Source organism: Miniopterus natalensis, chromosome 19, assembly GCF_054644295.1.
Source record: "Miniopterus natalensis isolate mMinNat1 chromosome 19, mMinNat1.hap1, whole genome shotgun sequence".
Lineage (NCBI taxonomy): Eukaryota > Metazoa > Chordata > Mammalia > Chiroptera > Miniopteridae > Miniopterus > Miniopterus natalensis.
Genome location: NC_142099.1, coordinates 5,854,971 through 5,879,522, shown reverse-complemented (window position 1 = coordinate 5,879,522; position 24,552 = coordinate 5,854,971). Strand labels below are relative to the sequence as shown.

The 24,552-nt window shown below is 37.9% G+C and overlaps 1 protein-coding gene across 7 annotated transcripts; it reads left to right on the top strand.

Moving 5' to 3' along the window:
- Positions 1-1,629: 1,629 nt before the first annotated feature.
- On the top strand, positions 1,630-15,999 carry LRIF1 (ligand dependent nuclear receptor interacting factor 1). Of its 7 annotated transcripts, XM_016223435.2 has the most exons (5): positions 1,706-1,784; positions 2,600-2,678; positions 11,044-12,548; positions 13,721-13,984; positions 14,832-15,999. In XM_016223435.2, the coding sequence occupies exons 2-5, from the start codon at positions 2,651-2,653 to the stop codon at positions 15,267-15,269; spliced, it is 2,235 nt and encodes a 744-aa protein (XP_016078921.2). In that variant the 5' UTR covers positions 1,706-1,784; positions 2,600-2,650; the 3' UTR covers positions 15,270-15,999. The 7 variants fall into 7 exon arrangements, with proteins under 7 accessions (XP_016078918.2, XP_016078924.2, XP_016078923.2 ...); XM_016223432.2 differs by lacking the exon at positions 2,600-2,678 and having other exon boundaries at positions 1,630-1,784; positions 11,036-12,548; XM_016223437.2 differs by lacking the exon at positions 2,600-2,678 and having other exon boundaries at positions 1,705-1,784.
- The last annotated feature ends 8,553 nt before the right edge of the window (positions 16,000-24,552 follow it).

The window sequence follows — 24,552 nt, the reverse complement described above, 5'->3', positions numbered from 1 at the left end:
TGGACATGAAAAGCCAGACCGCAAAAGGTAAGAAATAAATGGTGAGAAAACATGGAACAAACAACAATGGGTAATTAAATTCTTTTTTCTTGAGAGATAGAGGGAGAGGGATAGAGAGAGAAACATGGATTGGCTGCCTCTCACCCCCCCCCCCCCACTGGGGATGGAGCCCAAAACCTGGGCAGGTGCCCTGAGGGGAATCGAACCATCACCTCTCGGTTCCGAGGTCGAAGCTCACCCACTGAGCCACACCAGCCAGGCACAAATGGGTCACTTTTCATTTTTCTCTCACAGGTAGGATTGTGAGCAAAACCAAGGCAGAATTAAGGGCTCACCCCCACCCCCCCTTCAGTTCAGGAGATACTGGACTGAAAGATAAATGCCAGTGACACAGCCGGGGCTCTATATCGCTGAAGCGATCCTTTAACAGGGAGTGAAGGCTAGTTAGAAAGTATTACTTTCCGTTAATGTATCAGGACACAAAGTTCTTTCATCAGGATCAGCTCATGAAGGAGTCAGGGTAATGAGTAACCAACGTTTTTAAAAGATCGACATAAACGTTAGAACTGGCCACCTTATGTCAGTCTCCTAAACTGAAGCAGTGAGTCAGTTTACAGTCTGTACCTAAGAGAACGATTTCTTTAAACCACTCGTCCCACAACTTCCTTCCAGCCCCAGCGGCACGACAACGTCTACCCCTTAAACCCGAGACTGAGTCCGTTTCTTGGATAAGCGACTGGCAGGAATCAAGAGGCTTCTGAAAAGCTTTTCTCTAGAGATCCAAATAAAGATGCAAAAAAAGAAAGAAAAAATCTAATGGGAATTGAAACTTTTAGACAATTAACTATATGACAAAAATAATTATTTTGACCAAGGCATGAGCGCGGGGTGAAGAAAGAGGTTAAGTCTAGAAGCAAAGCTTCAGGAATGAGGAAATAACCGAGACAGCCTCAGAAATGAGCAATAACACGCCGCCGGCTGCAGTCGGGCGTCTACAGTTCTCTCACGCCGCGAGCGCACGGCGTTTCCAAGAGCCCTCGGAAGTCTGGCCGGCGAGGAAACAGGACACTCACGGCGAACAGCGAGGCAGAAAATTTACAACTGACCCCGGAAACATTTTATTTTGCGTAGGTAATTGGAGAAATCTCTGTGGCGATTCATTCCTTGATCCGGAAGAAGAGATAGCAAGCAGCACTTGCGATTGGATCGCGTTGTAAAGGCGGGGCTTTAGCGAGCCAATCACCTTGACCACCGGAAGTGACGATCCCGGAGGCCGCCGGCTGAGCTTCGCTTCGGCTGGCGGCCTCAGTGGGCGCGGTCTTCACCGAGGACCCGGCCCCGCTGGGGGCGGTGCCACTAAGGCCACGCCTCCTGCGCCGACTCCGCCGGGCTCTGGAGCGAAGCGGTGAGCCTTGGGGGGCGGAGACTCGGGCTGATTCTCTCCAAGCCCTGGGCCGGCCGGGCGCCGGCGGCCGCGTCCCATTCTTCCGTTTCCGGTGGCTGCGCCGCCTCCCTCCGAGGCTCGGAGCTACGCCCTCTGGAGAAACTCCTCATCGCCCTCTTTTCAGCTTCGCACCCCCGTCAGAGTTCCTGCGGGGCGGCTGCCCCCCCAACCTTTTTTTTTTTTTTTTTTTTTGCCGATTCTCGCCCCCTGGAGGACCCCGGTCCCCCACTGCCCACTTTGTTGGATGTGCTGGCCCCTCCCACCCCGCTAAAATGTCCAATAACCTACAGGGAGTCTTCTTGAAAGCCGCCGAGGAAAAGTCGGGCAGCGCCTCGCACTGGTAAGTACAGGTTTCCGACCTCCCTCCGCACGCCCGCCCCGCGCCCGTCTCTCGGCAGGATGTGGAGTCGGCCGTCGTTTCCTGTCACCCCGCCGTTCGGAGGAGCGCGCCCCGCGGGGGGAGCCGCCTCAGGGGAGGCGCTCGCCTCTCGGGCGGTTAGAGCCCTTAGAGCGCATCCTCCTGGGAAACCTAAACCCTCCTCGGAGCCGAACGCGGCCGGCCCCCGCCCCGGCGTCTCCGCGTTCATAGGCGGACAGAATAGAGCTCCACGGGCGAGGAAAACCAACATGGCCGACGCTCCTGTGTGACCGAACCCTTCTGGAAGGTTCTCGCGCACTCGCAGGAAAAACAAGCGGCGACCTGCGCGGAGTAGCAAGTACAGCCTAGGTGGCGCTGGACCCGCAGTGAAAATAGCCCTCGTTTCAGGGAGTGAGGAGCGCAGGAGGTGTTTGTGTCGTTGATAAGCGTATATGAATTTAGAAACGGAAAAATTGTCCTAGAATAAGGGAATCGATTGTTTTAAAAATTTCAAATAACAGCTTTATGTGGAGAGAAAGAGAAGTTAAACCAAAACCAAAAAAAAAAAAAAAACCAAAACACCCGGAAATTCTCATGTAAAAACCAGGCTTTTGGAACAGCGCCTTTGAAGCAGGGTAGAGCGAATGCCGTCTCTAACTGGATGTCTATGTGAAAGAACTGTGTTTGAGGTGGGGAGATGCCGGTGTTAAAGACGTACTGATTCGTAAATTTAGAAAGTTGTTTATCCCTAACTCAGTAGTTTTTTTTTTTGTTTGTTTTTGTTTTTGTTTTTGAAGCTTCTATTAATCGACAAGTGAAACGGGAACAAAACTGTTAGCTCCGGTAGAATGTTTGAAGTTGTTCACTCACTCCACGGTTAGTGGACCTGTAATAAGTGGTGACAAAAAAAGTTAATGGGTCTCTGCAGAAGGAAAATGTGAAGAAGAAAAGCATGGAAGTTAAGATGTTAAAATTCATGCAAGAGGATTAACGAAGAAAATCAAACTGCCTAGGTTGAATCCTAGCTTCGTGAGGCTAAGTACCTCGGTTTTCATTCTGTAAATAAGGCCGCCTAGAGGTAGTTTAAGGATTAAAAGAGTGAATATATGTAAAATAGGAAAAGTAGAAAAGCGCTATTTTAATGTTCTTCTTGTTATAAGAATACAGCGTTACTTCCGTACGAATTGTGGCTGAAGAAGTAGGTTTCCTTTCATTACAAGTAGATTCAAAACCTGATTGTAATAAAGACTTTTAAAAAGCTTGCGTAACATTCTAAAATGCGGTGAGCTGAAACAATATAATATTGAAGAACTGCCAAGAAAGAACTATTGTGTTTCAAACCATCAAAAGAGCCAGATTTTGTGTTTGTATGTTGGTCGTTGGGTTATTTTTGGTGGATGTTGCCAGGAGAGGCAGAGAGAGTGCTCTGTGTGGATCTGCAAAAGTAAGATTACTTTTTAATGACTTTATGCCTTTTGCCTTGTTTTAGTACCTCGATATTGGTGACATCTGACTTACCCTAACTTAACACAATTTGTTTCAGGATTGCATTTGTTCTTAACATCAGAAATAAGAGTAAGAACTTTCCATTTTTATTTATGGTGTACTTTTAACTTTTTCATCCTGTTTCTAACCCTTTGACTGTCTCTTTTTGGCATTTCATAAGACATTGCAGATTGAATTACGTTTTGATTACATTCATAAGTCACTTGGAGTTCATTGACTCATTGATTTATGCATTGTTTTCATCTTCAAATGCATTTATTTCTTCAAACCACTTACTTTGGTTATTGGTTGCATATTAGATTCTATTCTCTTTTGTAAGTAACAGTCTGCATTCAAAATAGAATTTTGTAAGTAATTTGATTACTGTCAGTTCTTGATTGGAAACTTTGTTTTCTTATATTTTTGATAATATTTTTGATGATACTAAATTGTTTTCTTCATAAATTTAAAATGACTATGATTTCTGTTTTGTTTTCTATAGATACTTGAATTTTCTTGAGTTACTGCTTTCCTTTTATAATTTTTTTGTAGTAATGTGATACAGAAAGGTTATTGTTTAGACAACCAGGTTCAGGGATTGAGCCTGCAACCGAGGTACATGCCCTTGGTTATAATTGAACCCGGGACCCTTGCAGCCCAAGGGCTGATGCTTTAATTACTGAGCCAAACCGGCTAGGACTGATTTAGGCTTTATTAATAAAGAGCAAAGCAGGAGTCAGAATAGTAGAGTGGAAAGAAGGTAAACTGGAGATAATAGAGACCTAGGTTTATATCCTAGCTCACCACTTACTATCAGTATATTTCAAACATTTGGTAGCATTCAATGAGTGCCTACTCTGTGATAGACTGTGCTAAACGGAGAGACCAATTAAAGAATAGGGTACAGGCCATGACTGAAAAACCTTACAGTCTAGAGGGGAATGATGTGTTAACATTTTTTTAATAGTGTTGTGCACAGGATGTTATTAGGGCATAGAGAACGAGAATTGTAGGAAAGGTTTCTAGAGCAGTTGAGTTGGGGAATGTAAGTATCAGCTGTTCAATTAGAAATGAATGCAGGTGCCCTGGCCCGTGTTGCTCAGTGGTTAGAGTGTCGACTGCACACTGAAGGGTCTTGGGTTTGATTCCTGGTCAAGGGCATGTACTTGGGTTGCGGGTTCGATCGAGGTGCCTCACATCAATGTTTCTCTTTCCCCCTCCCTTCATTCCACTCTCTAAAAAAATCAGTGGAAAAAAATATCCTTGGGTGAGGATTAACAAAAAAGAGGAATGCATGCTATGCGCAGGCAGAGGGAATTGGTAAAATAAAGTACCAGTATGGCTTATTAATAATTAGTATTGTTTGATTCTGTACTACAAGCAGGATAGATAGCATGTAAGGGTTTGGTTTGCCCTGCTAAAGACATTAGACTATCTCTTAGAGATTAGAGGATTTAAGAAAAGGACTGTCATGGTCACCTGTGCATTTTAGATAACTGATGGTAGTTTGGATTTGAGGGTGAGGGATCAGGCATCTAAAGATTCTACTTTAGTTGTCCTTTCACGATGCTTAGGGCCTGAACTACCTGATATAAAGTAAAGGTTGGATTCAAAGAAATATAGCAGAGACAGTAGGCAGACCTTGTTAGTGAATTGGCAGGAAGAAAAGAGAATCTATTGTGATGCCAGTTTTCTGGGTAGATACTAGTAAATTGAGATGAGGAACTTGTCAAGAAAGCCATCTGAGAGAGATTTGAATCTGAAACTCAGCTGAAAATAAAGGCTTGTGAGCCATCAGCTTAGAGGTATTATAATAAAAGCCCATGATAACACATCCCACAATAATAGGAATTAGGATGTCATGTGATTGTCAGTTGGCTTCTATCCGCCTTTAACCCTTTGTTCTTAAATGGGAAGTTAAAATGAGTGTCCTTAGCTGGGGGCTTGCTTTGGTTAAATAATGTTCCATTGCCAATTTAGTGTGCATTTGGTTTTATACAGTGTAGGTGTTATGTTTACTTTTGTGATGTGTGTGTGAGAAAGAGAGACAGACATAGCATGCAGGCTAGCTGAAATCTATTTTTCATTAATCTCTCATTTTATGCAGTTGAACTTTTTGGACCCTGATATATTGGGGTTATGCTAAAGTAAACAAGAAAATGGATGAGATTGCCCAAGAGAGCATGTAATTCTGAATACATTATTTAATATTATTAAACCTCTTCTTTCTCAACTGTAAAATAGGAATGACAATACCCACCTTGCTGGTCTGTTCATTAGGATTAGATTAATGATGAGTATTTGTTATAGTATCTATTATGTATATAACATATGGTATATATATTATTACATTATGTACTTATGTATATTATGTAAGTACACAATGTTAAATAGTAATATGGAAAAAGATCTCTTAGCAGTTGAAAAAATATATTTTGCAAAAATATCTACAAAATGTTTATTAGCCAGCAAAATTTTTATCATTCCATTTCTAATACGTGAGTGCTTCATACCAATATTGGATTAGTAAAAGGTGTCAATTATATAATATATATATGTTTAATATACCTTTTATTAAAGTTCTCATGTTTTCAAGACTGATTAATTTGCCTATTCTTGGACCCCAAGTACATATTAATGGTATATATTGGTTATCTTAGTCCCAGCCAGTTCCTTCATTTACTTCTCAGAGCAAGTCTATTGCCCCATTTAACAAATGAAGAGACAGATTCAAAGACATTAAGTAAATTTACCAGTCAGTCAACTAATAATTGGAAGAGTAGAGACTAGAAGCCCATAATCTTTCTATTGTATCCCTGTTTTCTCTTTTAAAGCCTTAAACTGTGTTATTTTTCTGATGGAGTTTCAGTTCAAACCCCAGCTGGTTTAAGCTAATTAGCATGTTCATGTTTCTTTTCAAGTGACTGAACCAGAGCATGGGATACACAGTCTGATTCTAGTTTGAGTTCTGACATTAGGTAGCAGAATGTGATCTTTAAGATAACAGAAACTTTATAGGGTTTTTAGTTAGTCTCTTAAATGGAAAGTCTCTTCTAGATCTGAAAAAAAAGTATATTGATTGAAGAAGTATGAATTTCACCCTGATTTATCACTTTTCTTGTTAGCATTTTGCATTTCAGTTTAATTTTTAGAACTCATTCCATTTGTTACTAGGAAATCATGGATTTTTTTTATTTTTTATTATAGTTTGTAGAATTCAACTCAGCTACATTGCCTACAGTGTTCCAGTTGCTGTATTAGGTGTAGAGGATATGGATATAAATAGGATAATCTACCTTTAAGGAATTTATGGTCTCTGGTAGATTGTGTGAATTTCTACTGATACACTGACATAGAAGAAGCTATATTTTCCTTTTTTGGAGGGGAGAGAAGAGAAGAGATGAAAAAAGATCAGTGATTATATTTGAAAATAGATTTTCTTTTTTTAAAATTTTGTTCTGGAAAGCAGTTATAGTGGTACCTCGGTTTTCGAATGCAATCCGTTCCAGAAGACCGAGAGATCAACAGCCAACAGCTAGGCCTCAGGATCTTGCCCTCAGCGGAAGCTGTGTGGCATGTTCGACTTCTGAGGCATGTTCGAAAACCGAAGCATTTGCTTCCGGGTTTACCGAGTTCATAAACCGAAGTGTTCATCGACAGAGATGTTCAAAAACCAAGGCACCCTACTGTACTTTCCTGGAGAATCAGTTGGATCATATACATATATATTTTTAATATATCTATTGATTTCAGGGAGAGAGAGAGAAACATCAATGATGAGAGTCATTGATGCGCTGCCTCCTGCATGCCCCCTGCTGGGGATCGAGCCCGAAACTCGGGCATGTGCCCTGACCGAAATCGAACCTCAATCTCCTGGATCATAGGTTGATGCTCAACCGCTGAGCCATGCCCGGCCGGGCTGAAAATAGATTTTCTTAGCTCATCTGATTCTCGAACAAAGACTGTTCCAAATCTTTTTGATTCTCCTCAGATCTCTCTGTTTTTGCTCTTATTCTTAGCAGATGATATCATGCCCTTTTTCATAGACAAAATAAAAGCCCTTAGCTCAGAATTACCTCAACCTTTTGCCCTGGCTGGTTTGGCTCAGTAGTTAGAGCTCTAGCCCACAGACTGAAAGGTCATGGGTTCGATACCAGTCAAGGGCACGTACTTCCATTGCAGGCTTGGTCCCCGGCCCCTGAGTCCAAGTGTGGGAGGCAACTAATCGATGTCTCTCTCTCACATCGATTCAACAGATTCGATGTCTCTCTCTCTCTGTCCCTCCCCCTCCCACTCTCTCTAAAATCAGTGGAAAAAATATCCTTGTGTGAGGATTAACAACAACAAAAAAGAACTACCTCAACCTTCTGACACCAAAGCTATAAACTTACCTGCAAATGTACCTAGTAACGTCTCTTCCAGTTCCAACAAAAGGAGATGTTTCTCCAGCTCTAAGGTTCAGTCCCTCCACCCTGTCTTCTGGTTCCCATTTCCTACCTTCTTATCAAACCTTACACTTAATTACCCTGCTATCTTCTTTTACTACCAGTCTCTTCCTCTTGATGACTCACTTGAGCATTCATACATGCTCTGGTTATTCGAAGCTTTAAAAAAAAAAAAGAGGGAAGACCTTTCACCCTGTTTTTAGCCTCCGGCTGTTTGCCAGCCTTTCTCTTCCCTTTACAGTGAAAGTTCGTAAGAGAGTTGTCTGTACCCGCTCTTATACTTGCTCTCTTCATATCTTTTCTCCATATTCACGCTTCAGCAACTTCTTTCCCCACCAAAGTGCTCTTTTAAAGCCATCAATGACACGTGCCATTCATTCCAGTGTACATTTTTAAATCTGTGTTCTACTTGGCCTCTCAGAAACTTTTAATAAAATTGCCCAATTTTCTTGAAACTCTCTTCCTTTGGTTTCCATTGCCTCAAAATCTCTCTTGTTTTCTTTCTACTGCTTAAAGAAAGTGGGAAGCTACTGAAATGTTTTGAGCAGGGAAAGGCCATCTGTAGCATGCCAGTTTGAAGGGGAGAGGATATGACTGAAGAAAGGATCAGTTATAAAGCTACTGTAATAGTCTAGGCCAGAGATGATGTTTGCTTGGACTAGAGTGAAACAGTTATTTTGAAAAGAAACGAACAGATCAAGGGAGATACAGGAGATAATAGCAACAGGATTGTGTGATTGAATATAGATGGTAAGAAAGCAGGAATTACTTGTTCTGACTTAGACATCTGAGATAAATGGATGCCATTTACAAAAGGAGTGAAAAACACTGGAAAAGGCCATGTTGAGTTTTAGGTGCATTTGAGATTCTAAATGGAGATGTCATGAGGGAAGCTGGAGATATAAGCCTGACTCTCAAAAGAGCTAAGATGAATATTTGACTTGTTGTTACACAAATGGTAATTTAATTGAAGTCATGCATGTAAAATCATCTAGGGAAAGCTTACAGAGTAGAAAGAGAAGAATTCCGTCTAAGCTTTGGTGAATTCCAACATTCGAAGGTTGATTCAAGTAGGGATGAATTGGCAAAGAAGACTGAGGGGTCACTACAGAGGTAGGAGAGTGTCATATCCAGAAAGCCTTGGGAAGAGAATGTTTTAAGAAAAGGCGCAGCGGGCAGTTTTGTACTCATTTAAATACATAATTTATCTCAGTTATAATTACCTATTTTCATGCCCACGTACCAGGAAGTTTAAGTTCTTTTAGGGATTGTGGTTTGAACTAGATGGGATGGAAGCAAACATTTTCTGTAAAGGGCCAGGTAGTAAATATTCTAGGCTTTGGCAGGCCATATGATCTCTGCCATAACTACTCAACTCTGCTGTTGTAGCATGAAGGCAGTCATATACAGTATATGAAAAAAAATGAGCACAACTGTGTACTAATAAATCTTTATTTATGGATACTGAAATTTGAATCTCATAAAATTTTTATATCACAAAATATTCTTGTAATTAAAATTATTTAAAACATAAAAACCACTCTTAGCTTGTGGACTGCACAAAATCAGGGAGGAGGCCAGATTTCGCCCACAGGCTGTACTTTACTGACCCTTTTCCCATACCTGAGCCTGATGTCTGAACCATAAAAGATGCTAAGTTCTGATCCAGCTTATATATGCTTTTTCAGGTGTGGGGAGGTGATGAGGTGGGTTTTCCTCTTCAAACCCAAAAAACAAGAATTCCCACTTTTCTTTATGTTCATGCTTCTCTTTAGAGATTAATTTTTCATTTACCAAAAGTAAATATAAATATTGAAGCAATATCAAGTAGCCAGAAAGCTGTTTTAAATATTTGTAAGGTGTAGTTATATTATTTTGGGTTGCAGAAAGGTAAAACTGTGTTCCAGTGCTTCCTAGGATGTATAGGATTTTGGATTTGATTTTTATTAATACCTAAGGTTTAAAAACACCTATATGCAGTATACACACCTTTATACTTTTGAGAATTCTGATTATTATTTTTTACCCTTACATTTTTTTCTTCACTGATCTTAGTCATATAAAGGCACACTGGTTTTATACGGCGTTGGCTCTGCACTCATATTGCTAGAATTGAGCACGAGAGACAGTCTACAGACAAGCGAACAAACAGATTAATAAAGACATGATGACAACTTGTGATATGTCCCATGAAGGAAATCAGCAGGTGTAATATTTTAGACTATGAAGGAGGGGGAAGGGTAGTTAAGGTGGTCAGATACTTGAGAAGTATCATTTATGCTGAGACTGGAGTTACATGGGTGGGAGAGGAGTACCTAGGTAGAGAAATAACATGTGCCTTGAGTCCCATGAGGTCTTGGTATTTTTTAGGAACGAAAGATAGTTTCAGGTATAAATAACTTGAGGTGTCTGCATTCAAGAAATCTACAAATAATTGATTATACAGAGATTGGTATGGGATTTTAAAAAAAATCAGACAATCTGTGCTAAGAAATAGCTCATAAGTATCTAGATCAAAATTGGCTAGATTATAAAAATTACTAAAATAAATAATAAAATAAAAAATGATTGACTTTCAGTGTGTTCCACGTTTATTGAAAGCCATTCAGCTGAAATGACATTGCAGTTATATAACAATTGACAGGCAATCGGAACTATTATGAGTAATTGCCATACCAAGGACTGTTTAGCACCAAACTTCAGATGTGCTGAGAACAATTAATAAATCAAAGAAGAAAATGGTTCCTACTTGAGTGACTCAGTTTAGTCTCTAGAAATGTGGCACACTAAGGTATCGCCATAAGAGATGCCTTAGCAAAAGAAGGGTGGCTAACTGTAGAGCTTGAGCCATTGTCAGTGGGAGGAACACAACAGATTGGGGCAGGGAGGCAGTAAAATGAGAATCCGGTCAGTAAAAGTAAAGCAGGAGGACAGGAGGAAAGAATCCAGGAAAAAGGAGGCAGAGGATGCAAATAGTTTGAGGAGCATATTCTAGTAGACATAATTTTATATAGGGTAAAACATTAGAAAACTACTTACAGTTTTAGGAATAAACGTTCCTCTCTCATACCTGTTGCCTAATCATATGAAATCTAAAAGCTGTGATCATATCTCTCACTATTTCTTCTACTTCTTCAAAATCTTTGTTTTGTAATATTTCACTTTGAAAAATCAAAGTGACAAATAACATACTTTTATTATATTTTATATATATATATTTTTAAATATTTGCAAATATTTGGTTTTAAATAAAATGTATGTACCATGTAGTATGTTGTATTTATTTACTCATGTTCTTTTAAGTGTTTCAGGCTGCATGTACCAAGTAGTTCAGACGGTTGGCTCGGATGGAAAAAATCTTCTGCAATTACTTCCAATTCCTAATTTCTCTGGAAATCTTATACCAGTAGTTCAATCTTCAGTTATGTCTGATGCTTTGAAAGGGAATACAGGAAGCCCAGTTCAAGTTACTTTTCAGACTCAGATTTCCAGCTCTTCCACAAGTGCATCATCAGCTCAATTGCCCATTTTTCAGCCAGCCAGTTCTTCAAACTATTTATTTACAAGAACAGTAGATACAGCAGAAAAAGTTAGAGTTACTACTGTGGGATCTGAGACTTTTACCTCATCAGTTTCTAAAGTTCAGAGTCATGGTGTGAAAATTGATGGACTCGCCATGCAAACATTGGCTGTTTCTTCCTCCTCAACACAAAATGATTCATCTTATATTTTAGTAAATACTCAGAGCCTCCCAATGACTGTGAAACCTCCAGTTTTGCCTTCTGGGCATCATTTACAGATTCCAGCCCATGCTGAAGTGAAATCTGTACCAGCGACGTCATTGCCTCCTTCAGTTCAGCAAAAGATACTTGCAGCCACCACCACAAGCACCTCAGGAACAATTGAGGCCTCCCAGATACCATCTGTTATTTACGTATCTCCTGTAAAAACAGTGAAAAATGTAGTTACCAAGAACTTACAACACATTTACCCAAAACCTGCTACAGAAGTAGCAAAACCAGTGATGCTAAATGCCACACACCTTCCAGTGAAGGTTGCAAGAGAGACCCAGTTAAAAGGTGGTCAGCACTCTCAAGCTGCTCCAGTGAAATGGATTTTTCAAGACAATCTACAGCCTTGTACTCCATCTCTTGTTCCTGTTAAGTCTTCAAATAATGTGGCTTCACAGATTTTAAAAAGTTTTGTAGAAAAGAAAAGTTTGGGAGATAATACTATAAATATGCCACCATTGAGTACCATCAGTCCTAGTGGGGCACAATCTAAAAGTATGCCTATTAAAGATAATGCTTTGGTTATGTGTAATGGGAAAATCTATCTGTTGGCTAAAAAGGGGACAGATGTTTTGCCGTCACAAATTGATCAACAGAATTCTGTTTCTCCTGATATTCCACCAAGAAAAGATGTATCACAGATAGTGAGTTCAAGTCCAGTCACAGAAATATCCAGAGAGGTTGTCAATTTTGTTTTGGCTAAAAATAAATCTTCCCAGATGGAGACAAAATCACTTTCAAACACCCAGCTTGCTTCCATGGCCACGCTAAGGGCAGAGAAGAATAAAAAAGTGGAGACACCATCTCTTTCTATCCTAAACCCAAATAATCTGAACCCATCCATTAACTACTTAAAACAGAGTAAGACTTTATTCATAAAGGCAGACTTTCCACATGGACTTAGTACAGGACAAAATGCCCCCCAAAAAGAAAATATCATCCAGAGCATAGAGAAAATAAGTTCCTCTGTTGATGCAACAAGTATTACTTCACAACAGTGTGTTTTCAGAGACCAAGAACCAAAGGTAATTTTCCCATGCCAGGGTGGTGTTTTTATCTATATAGAAAATTTTTCTTTTTTAATTGTCAGAGTTATCTATAATACCTTTCTCCCCTCTTCTCCCATCCTCCACTCCATCACACACATACCATACACACATGAATGCTTACTTAAGTCAAAGCTTTTATCTGAAGGAAATGTTTGAGGAGTATAATTGAGAGTCCAAGCAATATCTTTGTCTTGAATCATTAGGCATTCCTAAATCTTTAAAACAAAATTGAAGTCACAGAGCAACAAGGTTTAGAAGAGTTGGGAGAGGAATAATGTGAATTAAAAGCTCAGTAAAATTGTGCATATATGCACACATTTGTACACGCATGCATACATATACATGGCTACATAGATATTTAATAGCCTACTTTTAGTATATGAAGAGATCAATATTATGCATATAGGAGAGCTGGAGGGTTTTGCTTGTTTTGTGGTGGAATATAGTTATCTGGCAATTTTTCAGGGTAGATGGTGGAAAGGGTAGGACAATCAGTACCTTTCAAGTCATTTGTGGAAATAGGATTATCAACCTCTATGATTGGATTTTTTTAGTAGACAAGTTTTCCCTTTTTTTTAAGCCCTTTCTGATTCCTCATCCAATTATCCAACATACCCACATAGGACCTTTCTGTTCTACTTAAGATAGTGTTTCTGTGCTAACTAAATATTTGTACCCACTTTTTCCTCACTTAGAGGTCTGTTTAAAAATGCCAGTGTTTCTCACCTTTCAGTTCAGAATTTATTGAACTCCAGAGATGTAAGGAGGTAAATTCTGATTAAATATAAGATTTGTTAAAGGCATAAGACTTTTTCAGAAGACTATAATGTCTAATTAATGTCACATAGGTTATTTCTAACTTGTCATTAGTCTGTATTCTCATTTCAGTTGTTTGAGAACTGAGTGCCTGTTACCTTTCTAGTGTGAGAAAGTGAAGTAAATGAGAAATTCCGTGGGAACATTTTAAGTGTATTCAGTTCAGTTCAGTTTTCCGAGTGAGGGTGGTAAAGCAAGGGTAATGCAAACCAACCATTTAGGACTTTAAAGCATGCTTGAAGTAAGATGAGGTAATCACTTAGTTGCCAGTCTGATAAAATAGCTTAAGTAATGGGCAGTATTGTTTGTGTGTTTTCTTTTCCTAATTTCAGATCCAGAGTGAGATGGCATCAACATTAGGAAAAGTTACTCAAGAAAGAAATGACAAGAAAAATTCTCAAGGAGGAAGCAATAAGGCATATCTGAAGACTGATGCTGAATTTAAAAAGCTATTTGGTCTCACTAAAGATTTGAGAATATGCCTTACTCGGATTCCTGACCATTTGCATGCTGGAGAAGGTTTTGATTCCTTTAGGAGTTTGGTGAAGAGTGACAGAGAGACAAAGTTTATAGTGAAGGAGGAAGAGAGAAAACAGGTAATAGATTTTCAAGTGTTCTTTGTAGGTACTCCAGAGAGAGATGAGTGTGTTAATTTTCTTGATTTGTTTTCTGAGTCTTATGTTTTAATAATAGTTACCAACTTTGCATATCTAATATCTATGTATTATACCAGAATGGTGTTAAAAAGAACCATATATACACAGGTAAAAATGCATCCCTGGTTAATTAATGGTAAGTGTATTTATTCACCCACTGTTTATTTTTTCATCATAAAATTATAAGGAAGTGGCCATAGCTTTTTATTTTTGGGTGGCCATCGCTTTTTAATTAGTTATACTACTGTGGAGACCCTATCTAAAATAAAGAATCCAAGTGTAGGGAAAATGTAAACATGCAGATGTTCATTGCAGGATTACTCTTAATACCAACATCTTAAGAAATCTACATGGTCAACAATGGTGAAAAGAAGCATCCCTGTAACTTTGTCTACTATTATTCTACTTATAGGATCAGAGATCAGTCTTTCTTAATGAAAATCTTTACTATGTGCCTACCATTAAAAGGGAAAAAACTAAATCTATTCTAATTCTCAGGTTCTTCACAAATGGCTATTATATTTTGGTAGTAGATCAGTATAGATTCTAATACTTAAGCAGGAAAATGTGAATTCAGTAATTTATTCTCAGTGAAAGTCATTGGGGCATTGCTGTTTTTTTGATGCCATAAATATTAATCTCTTGCAGTTGTTCTCAATATATTTTGTTGAGTTGAATTTAATTACTATGTATTTGTACCTACAAACTTGTTAAATTCCAGAGCACACTCTATAAATGGTACTAATAATTTACTTTTCCATTGGAATCATACTCAACATTGCAACAGGATTTTGATAAGAAAAGAAAAGCAAAAACCATTAAGAAGATGGATCACACAAAGAAGAGAAAAACCGAGAATGCTTATAACACAGCTTTAAATGGAGGAACTAATGTCACCAGTTCCCAACTCATTAGCTGTATTTTACCAACTTCAGATGTATCACACCATAACGTCGTTACAACCTGCAGCAAAACCAGAGATGACAGGAGAACTGAGGTGGAACACTGTACCCGTGAGAACCAGGAGAAAGCTGCATTGAGTTCAAATGCAGATTTTGGACAAAGTCATTCCTTTACTAAAAATTATACTGAAGATATTTTTCCCATGACACCACCAGAGTTAGAGGAAACCATTCGGGATGAAAAAATACGAAGACTTAAGCAGATGCTGAGAGAGAAAGAAGCAGCCCTTGAAGAAATGCGCAAGAAGATGCACCAAAAATAATAAAATGTTGCTATACGTAAAGACTTCAGTGAATTAGCTTCGTTTTTACCATATGTTTTTGCATTAAGTTAACTAACTATAGATGCATTCTGAAAGTGTCTTTGAATATGAAGTTTGTTTTTTCATCAGTTGATTATAAAATTTTGTTTAAGGAATGCAGAAAAGGTTGATTCACATATAACTTCAATAATCTGCATGGGATATCTAAAGCTTTTTTTGGAAGGAAAAATTGTCTTAATTTTTTGTTTGTTTTATTTTTAACTAGAATTCCCCAAGTTTGAATATTCGTGCAGGATTTTTGTTATTGTTTGTATCTTTAGCTAAATTGCTCAGGTATACTCTTAAAATTATACAACCCAGGAGAAGAAATCAGCTCCAAACTTAGCTTTGCCACTGGGATTGTATATGTACTCACTTAGTCCCTTTATCCATGAAGTGTTGATACCTTCTGCTCATCATTGTAATTCTTTTTTAATTTCATGGAAAAGATGTATTATAGCAGCATTATTTAAAAATTTAAACATTTCTTAAGACTGAGGGACACTTGTTTTGTAACTTTTACAAAATAGCTTTATATAACCCAAAATGAATTTTAGAATTCAGGCTATATAATGTATTGTTTACTTAACGTGATATGTTATTTCTAGGCAAATGCTTCTTTTTTGAAATATGTAAGTTGGACTGTGTAAAAAGTAAATATGAACAATGACCACATTTAATACTTTTTAAAGATGTCAAATGTGTGGTGTTTTTTTTTAAAGAGGCAAACAGTTTTCTATCTGATTATCTTTGATTTGGAGAGTTTGGAAGTGGAGGGAGGGGAGATAGGGATAACGGGGAAGGAAGAAAAGATTATTTTTAAAAATGATTAACAGATCCCCGAAAGTAAGGTAAAATAAACCTGTACATTGACAGAAAAGACTGAGAAGTAGAACAAATACAAAGTCATTATCAACTAGATTCTCTTGTCTTTTGTTTTTTGTAACAGCTTTATTGACATAATTTATGTATCAAAAAATTCACTCTTTTAAAGTGTATGGTTCAGTGACTTTTATTCACAGTTTCTGCAACATCAACATCTAATTTTACAACATTTTCGTCACTGCCACCCCCACCCTAAACCTCATAGTAATTAGCAATCACTCCCCTGAACCTCCTCCCTCCAGCCTTAGGAGCTGTTAATACACTTTTTAGTCTTTATAGATGTGTCTGTTGTGGACATTCATGTGCATGGAATGAGTTATTCAAAATATTTTACTCAGTGACTGGTTTATTTCTCTTACGTGCATCCATCTTCCATTTCATTTCTTTTAGTTTTTACCCATTTGTTTTAGCCTTTCTCCTTTTGAGTTTTCTGCTTCTTGCTTATTAAGGTTTTGCTGCTCATGAAATCCTCAAGCACGCATATTTCTTTTCATTGTATTTTATGATACAAAATGTGGTTTGAATTCTTTACAACAAAATTCCCATAATATGTCTATGCCGATGTTCTGAAACTCCTACTCCTCATTCTGAAATTCACTTGAATTGGGATTTTATCTTTACCACTCCACTAAAGCTGGGTGGTTTTTTCCCCAAAGTCTCCAACAATTGCTGTCTTATGGTCAGTGGACACTTTATCAGACTGTCATTGAAAGTTGTCCTTTGCTCTGTTTCCATGACACTGTCGTCTTGTTTTCTTACTACTGTACCTTATTGGTTGCTCCTTCTCAATCTCTTTGGCTGATTCCTTCCCTTCTCTATGATTTCGGTAATGTTGGAGTTTATTTTACATCTCTACTCACTTGAGATGATCTCGTCTGGTTCTCATGGATCAAAATGCCATCTATATCTGGGAACTCCAACATTGTATCTTCAAAAGCCTTCTTGACATCTCCACTTAAAAGTCCGCTGGCTGGCTCAGCAGTAGAGCACCTGCCTATGACACCGGAGATCACGGTTCGATTCTTGGTCAGGGCAGATGCCCGGGTTGCGGGCTCGATCCCCAGTGTGGGGCATGCAGGAGGCAGCCGATCAATGACTCTCTCATCATTGATGTTTCTCTCTCTCTCCCTCTTCCTCCCTCTGAAATCAATAAAGATACATATTTTAAAAAATTTTTAAAAAGTCGAATGGGCATCTCAAAATGAACATAGGCCAACCCCAGCTTCTGTTATCATCCTTACCCCAAATTTGCCTCAATCAAGCTCTGTACTTCAGTTAATGACAAATCCAAATCCAGGCTTTCACTTACTCAAGTAGAAACACTTGGGAGTCCACCTTGATTTCTTTTTTCTTTATATCCTACAATGAGACTGTTAGGAAATGTTCTTGGTTTACATTCATATTATATCTGGAATCTGATCATGGCTCACCACCTCTACTGTGACTACCTTGCTTTATATCATCTGGGTTATTGAAATAACGAACTGTCTCCCTGCCACCAGTGTTCTACAACCTGTACTCGGCATAATAGCCAAGTGATTTTGTTAAAAGTAGAAGGAGGGGGGAAAGGACCCAAAACCCAATAGAACAATGGGAAAAATACATGAACAGACAATTCACCATAAAAGATACAAAAATGATCTTCAAACATGAAAGTGTTCAAAAATGGATTCAAAATCGGATAAATGCAAGTTAAAAGCACTCGGATACCATTTCTCTTTGGTCAGGCTGGGAAAGATTTAAGAATATGACAACACGTTCTGTTACAAGGCTGCGAGGACATTGTGGACGGGAATACAGTTTGTTACAATTCTAGTCGAGAGAAATTTGGCAGTGTCTAACGAAGTGACATGTATTTACCTTTCAACCAATAGGACCAGCAATTCTGTTTTTAAGAATCTATCCTGAACATATGCCTCCACCAATATGAAAAATATTAAGCAGTTTATTAATTACAATACTGTTTTTAATGGCACAGTACTGGAAACAACCTCAATGCCCACTGATAGGAGAGTGGTTGAAAAATAACTGATTAGTATTCTTCCAAAGTCTCAGGGTCATAAAAGACAAGGGAAAGAGAGAAGAACTTGCAGATTGCAAGAGACTAAGAAAGGGAGAGAAAAACCCAAAAACGTACATTGTGGGACCTAGAATGGGATTCTGGAACAGAAAAAAAAGAAATGAAAAAAATGTGAAATTTGAATGTATTTTAGTTAATATTGCACCAATGTTAATTTTCTGTTCTTGATGTAAAGTGTTGGCATTAGGCATATAATGGGATAAGACATGTAAGCAAACTACTACTTTTGCAACTTTTCTGTAAGTCTAAAATTAGATCAAAACAAAAAGTTTAAAAACAAAAGCTTTAAAAGTGTAAATGAGAACATTCCCTCTCCTGTTTTAAACCCTCTAGTGGTTTTCTATCCTACTCAAAGTCAATGTCAAATAATACACAATGACCTAAAAGCCCTGCACTAATTGTCCCCGTCTCCTCTCTCCCCATCCCCTCTGAATTTCAGCTAGACGAGTTGCTTCCTGCTCCTTCAATGTCGCAGGCACATTCCTCCCTCAGGCCTTCGCCTTGTTTTCTCACTACCACCTGTTCCTCCTGTAACCAACTGCATGGCCGTGCTTTTTCTTTCTGTCTTTACTAAACTGTCACCTTATCAGTGAAGCATTCTCCACCACCCTGCTTAATTTTGCACCCAAAAGCCTCCTGGAATTCCATATTCTAATATTTTTTTCCCCATAGCCCTCATTATCATCAACATTCTGCATATTTTACTTAATTCTGTTATTATATGTTGACATACAATTGAGTTTAAGCTGCACCCAAGTAAGGGAGGGGAGAGCTTTTTGACTGTTCTGTTCAGTAAACAAAAATACAGAATGAATGGTCACATGAAGGCACTTCACCTACAATGGCCCAGTCTAGTTTCCAGGGCAGGAAAAAAAAAGTCATGAGGAGATCTGTTAGGAAAGAAGAACCTCTCTTCATGTGTTACTGGATTACTGGCCAAACTGTTTGCAATAAAGGCTGAGAAAATTGTTCAGACGAAATTTAATTACTGTTGGTGAAGAAAAAAGGGAGTCGTTCCGGGTAGGTTACTGATAACATCTGTCACAAAAACTATACCCACAAGTTTTGACAAAAGGTTTGGACTATGAGGACAAAGAATGTGAACTATTCAGACAAAAAGTAATGTTACTAACGGAGTCAAAAGCTTTCAAGAATTTCTACTTTTGTTTCAGTAACACTAAGGGAAAAAACCACAACTTTTACAGAGTTCTGAGAGAGAAAATATAAATCAAGACTTTTTTACATATCTATGTTTTGAATAACATACGATATTAAGAAAAAGATATTCACAAACATTCAAGAGCCCTGAAAATGTGCATCTTACCTTTTTTTTTTTTTTTTTTGAATAAAATTACTTAAACATATACTATTACAACTGGTCATTGTGTTCTTTAAGAAAAATATTCCTGTTTCTGGGAGCCTTTGTACTGTCAGCTTGGCTAGGCTGAACTACATTTCCCAGAATTTCCCTTTGCATATATTTCTGGTTAGAGACGCTTGTGGAGGACTTGCAGGGCAAAGGCGAAGAGCATTTTGTAGCTCACACACATTGTCTCTCATCTACTGGCTCATCCCGTAGGCATGAGGCATGGCCAGGTCTGAAAGGACATCTCCTAGATCTTTCTTTAGCCTCTCCTGCTCGGTCAGGTGACTATGTTTATCTCTGTTACAAAGAATCCTGCTTCCTGGAGGACATGCTTACCATCTAGGTTAGAGACACCAAGAGCTGACACAGATAGCAATCTGCCCCATGGCCTTCAGCTTGTCCTTGTGTGCTCCAGCCTGTTCTCGCTCTCCTTCATGCCACATTAATCTTCCTGACTTCCTGCCCTGTGGACTTGCAAGTTCCAGGATCAGATGGGAAGAAAATAGCTCCTCACAAGGAGGCAAGATGGCCAGATTCCTGGAGCAATATTTTTTACAAGCACATAAATAACCACCCATATACACATAGTTACACATTCTAGTGGTTTGGCTTCTCTGATTGAATTTAGACTGATACACTACCCTCAACTTATAAAAAAATTCTCCAGTAATTTCTTCTGAGAGTTTTAAAATTTTGCCTTTCAAAGATTGGGTAAATAAGCTATTATTTTACAAGGTAATAGATATTTGCATTTATTTTAAATAATTATATTACTAAAAATAATTATAATTTTTGTGAATGGTGTGAACAGGAGTCCAGTTTCATTTCTTTCCACACTGTTAACCAATTGCCCTAGCATTCTTTTTTTAAACTTTAATTTTCCCCATCACCATTTATCCCCCCATGCCCTCTTCTCCCTCACCCCTCACCTCGCCATCACCACACTGTTGCCCATGTCCATAAGTTCTCTCTCTCTTTGTGCTTTTCTGGATCTATTGAGGTTATTATGTTTTTTCTCCTTTACTTTGTCAATATGGTAAATTACATTGATTTCCTAGTGTAGTCTTAATTCTGTAATATTTTCTTTAAGATTTTTTACATGTGCCTGGCTAGCATGGCTCAGTGGTTGAGCATTGACTAGGAGATTGCGGTTTGATTCCCGGTCAGGGCACATGCCCAGGTTGTAGGCTCACTCCCCAGTAGGGGGCATGTAGGAGGCAGCTGATTATTGACTCTCTCATCATTGATGTTTCTCTCCCTCTTCCTTCCTCTCTGACATCAATAAAGACGTATTTTTTAAAAAAAGATTTTTTGCATGTAATCTCATGACAGAATGATTATAATTTTCTTTCTCATGAGAATTTTTGTTTAGGTTTTGGTATCAAGTTTATCTTGAGAGTATTTTATTTTATTTTTTACAATTTAAGATTAGATTAATTTCTTAAATATTTGGTAGAACTCAACAAGTGAAGCCATCTGGTCCTAGATTTTCTTGACTATTGATTTAGTTTTGTAAACAGTTATTAGACTATGTTTTCTACTGGAAATAGCTTTGAAAAACTATTTTCCTAAGATTTTTCCCAGACTTAATTAAATCTTTTAATGTACTTTCATAAAATTATTTACAATACTTTTACTTGTGTTTAATTTCTCTGACATCCCTAGGACACCTTTCCCTTCTTTATATTTGTAATTCGTGCCTTTTTTATAGCTTTTTTTTCCATCACCATTTATCCCTCCTCCACCTCCATCCACCTCCCCTCCCCCTGCAATCCCCACATTGTTGTCCGTGTCCATGAGTACTTTCTTTCTCTTTTTGCTCAATCCCTCCACCCTTCCCACCCAACCCCTCTACCCCCTGACAGCTGTCAGCCTGCTCTCTATCTATGAGTCTGTGTTTTGCTTGTTAGTTCATTCTGTTCATTGGATTCCACATATGAGTGAAATCATGGTGCTTGTATTTTTCTGACTGTCTTATTTCATTTAGCATAATGTTTTCCAAGTCCATCCATGCTGTCCCAAAGGGTAAAATTTCCTTCTTCTTTACAGCCGAGTAGTATTCCATTGTGTAAATGTGCCACAACTTTTTTATCCACTCATCAGCTGATGGGCACTTGGGTTGCTTCCAGATCTTGGCTATTGTAAATAACGCTGCAGTAAACGCAGTGGTGCATATATTCCTTGGAATTAGCGTTTTGGGTTTCTTCGGATAAATTCCCAGAAGTGGAATCACTGGGTCATAAGGAAGTTCCATTTTTAATTCTTTTGAGATAACTCCATACTGCTTTCTACAGTGGCTGCACCAGTCTGCATTCCCACCAACAGTGTACAAGGGTTCTCTTTTCTCCACATCCTCACCAACACTTGTTTTTTGTTGATTTATTGATGGTAGCCATTTGGACAGGTATGAGGTGATATCTCAGTGTGGTTTTAATTTGCATTTCTCTGACGATTAGTGATGTTGAGCATCTTTTCAAATGTTCATTGGCCATCTGTCCTCTTTGAAGAAGTATCTATTTAGGTCCTTGGCCCATTTTTAAATTGAATCGTGTTTTTGGTGTTGAGTTTTGTTAGTTTTTTAGAAATTTTGGATATTAACCCTTTATCAAATGTATCAGTGAATATGTTCTCCCACTCGATGGGTTGTCTTTTCATTTTGTTGATGGTTTCCTTTGCTGTGCAAAAACTCTCTAGTTTGATGTCTCATTTGTTTATTTTTTTCTTTTGTTTCCCTTGCCTGAGGAGATCTATCAGAAAAAATATCGCCATTGGAAATGTCCAAGATTTTACTGCCTATGTTTTCTTCTACGATTTGTATGGTTTTGAGTATAACATTTAAGTCTTTAATACATTTTGAGTTTATTCTTGTGCATGGTGTAAGAAGGTGGTCTAGTTTCATTTTTTTGAACCTATCTGTTCAATTTTATTGAATAGACTGTCTTTATCCCATTGTATGTTCTTGTTTCCTTTGTCAAATATTAATTTACTGTAAAGGTGTGGGTTTATTTCTGGGCTGTTCCATTGATTTATATGTCTGTTTTTATGACAGTACCATGCTATTTTGATTACTATGACTTTGTACTATAGTTTGATATCAGGTAGCGTGATTCCTCCAACTTTGTTCTTTTTTCTCAAGATGGCTATTGCTTTTTGGGTTTTTTTGTGGTTCCATATAAATTTTTGGAGTATTTGTTCTAGTTCTGTGAAATATGCCTTTGGTATCTTGATAGGAATTGTGTTGAATCTATAGATTGCTTTGGGTAGTATGGAAATTTTAATGATGTTAATTTTTTCTATTCATGAACATGGTATATGCTTCCACTTGTTTGTATCTTCAATTTCTTTCTTTAGTGTCTTACAGTTTTCTGAGTACAGGTCTTTTACATCCTTTGTTAAATTTATTCCTAGCTATTTTATTCTTTTTGAAGCAATTGTGAGTGGGATTGTTTTCTTAGTCTCTCTTTCTGATAGTTCATGTGTATAAAAATGCAACCGATTTCTGGATATTTACTTTGTATCCTGCTACTTTACTGAATTCATTTTTCAGTTCTAGTAGTATTTGGTGGAATTTTAATGGTTCTCTATGTATCATGTTATCTGCAGATAATGACAGTTTTACTTATTCCTTTCCAATTTGGATGCTTTTTACTTCTTCTTTTTGTCTGATTGCTGTGGCTAGGACTTCCAGTACTATCTTGAATAACAGTGCTGGGATTTTCTTTTGTCACTGCTTCAATTTCATTGGTTGTATTGGTCTATTCAGGTTTTGTGATTCTTCCTGATTCAGTTTTGGAAGATTGTATGTTTTTAGGAATTTATCCATTTCATTCTGATTGTCCAGTTTGTTGGTATATAGTTTGTAATAATTTTTTTTTACAATCCCTTGTGTTTCTGTGTAGTCATTTTTTACTTCTCTTTCATTTCTGATTTTATTTATTTAGGCGCTCTTTCTTTGTTTCTTGATGAGTCTGGGTAAAGGTTTGTCAATCTTAGTTATCTTCGCAAAGAACTAGCTCTTGGTTAAATTGATCTTTTGTATTTTTTTTAAGACTCTATTTCTGCTTCGATCTTTATTATTTCTTTTCTTCTATGAACTTTGTGCTTTGTTTGTTGTTGTTTTTCTAGTTCCTTTTAAGTGCAAAGTTGGATTTTTGTATTTGAAATTTTTCTTGTTTTTTGAGGTATGCCTCTAATGCTATGAATTTTCCTCTTAGGACTACTTTTGCTATACCCCATGAATTTTAGGTTGTTGTGTTCTCATTTTCATTTGTTTCAAGGTATCTTTTGATTTCTTCCTTGATCTCATTGTTAACCCATTCATTGTTCAGTAACATGTGATTTAGCTTCCATGTCTTTGTGTGTTTTTTAGGGTGTTTTTTCTTGTGATTGATTTCTAGTTTCATACAATTATGGCCATAGAAGATGCTTGATATGATTTCAATCTTCTTAAATCTAATGAGACTCATTTTATGTCCTAACATGTGGTCTATCCTAGAAAATGTTCCATGTGCACTTGAGAAGAGTGTATATTCTGCTTCTTTGGGGTGAAATGCTCTGGAGATATCAATTAAATCCATCTGGTCTTGTGTATCATTTAAGGCCGCTGTTTCCTTGTTGACTTTCTGTCTGGAAGATTTATCCATTGATGTCAATGGGGTGTTAAAATCCCCTACTATGACTATATTACTGTCAATCTCTCCCTTTATGTCCATCAAGATTTGCTTCATATATTTTGCTGCTCCTATGTTGGGTGCATACGTGTTTATAAGGGTTGTATTCTCTTGGATCAATCCTTTTAGCATTATGTAATGTCCTTCTTTGTCTCTTGCTATGTTCTGGTTGTTGTTTTTTTAAATATGTTTTTATTGACTTCAGAGAGAGGAAGGAAGATGGAGAGAGACAGAAACATCAAT

Excerpts from the sequence above, each read along its gene's own strand:
- LRIF1 (XM_016223432.2), top strand. The coding sequence starts at position 1,717 with ATGTCCAATAACCTACAGGGAGTCTTCTTGAAAGCCGCCGAGGAAAAG. Across the intron at positions 12,549-13,720 it reads TCAGAGACCAAGAACCAAAG|ATCCAGAGTGAGATGGCATC; the intron begins GTAATTTTCCCA and ends TCCTAATTTCAG. Across the intron at positions 13,985-14,831 it reads AGGAGGAAGAGAGAAAACAG|GATTTTGATAAGAAAAGAAA; the intron begins GTAATAGATTTT and ends ACATTGCAACAG.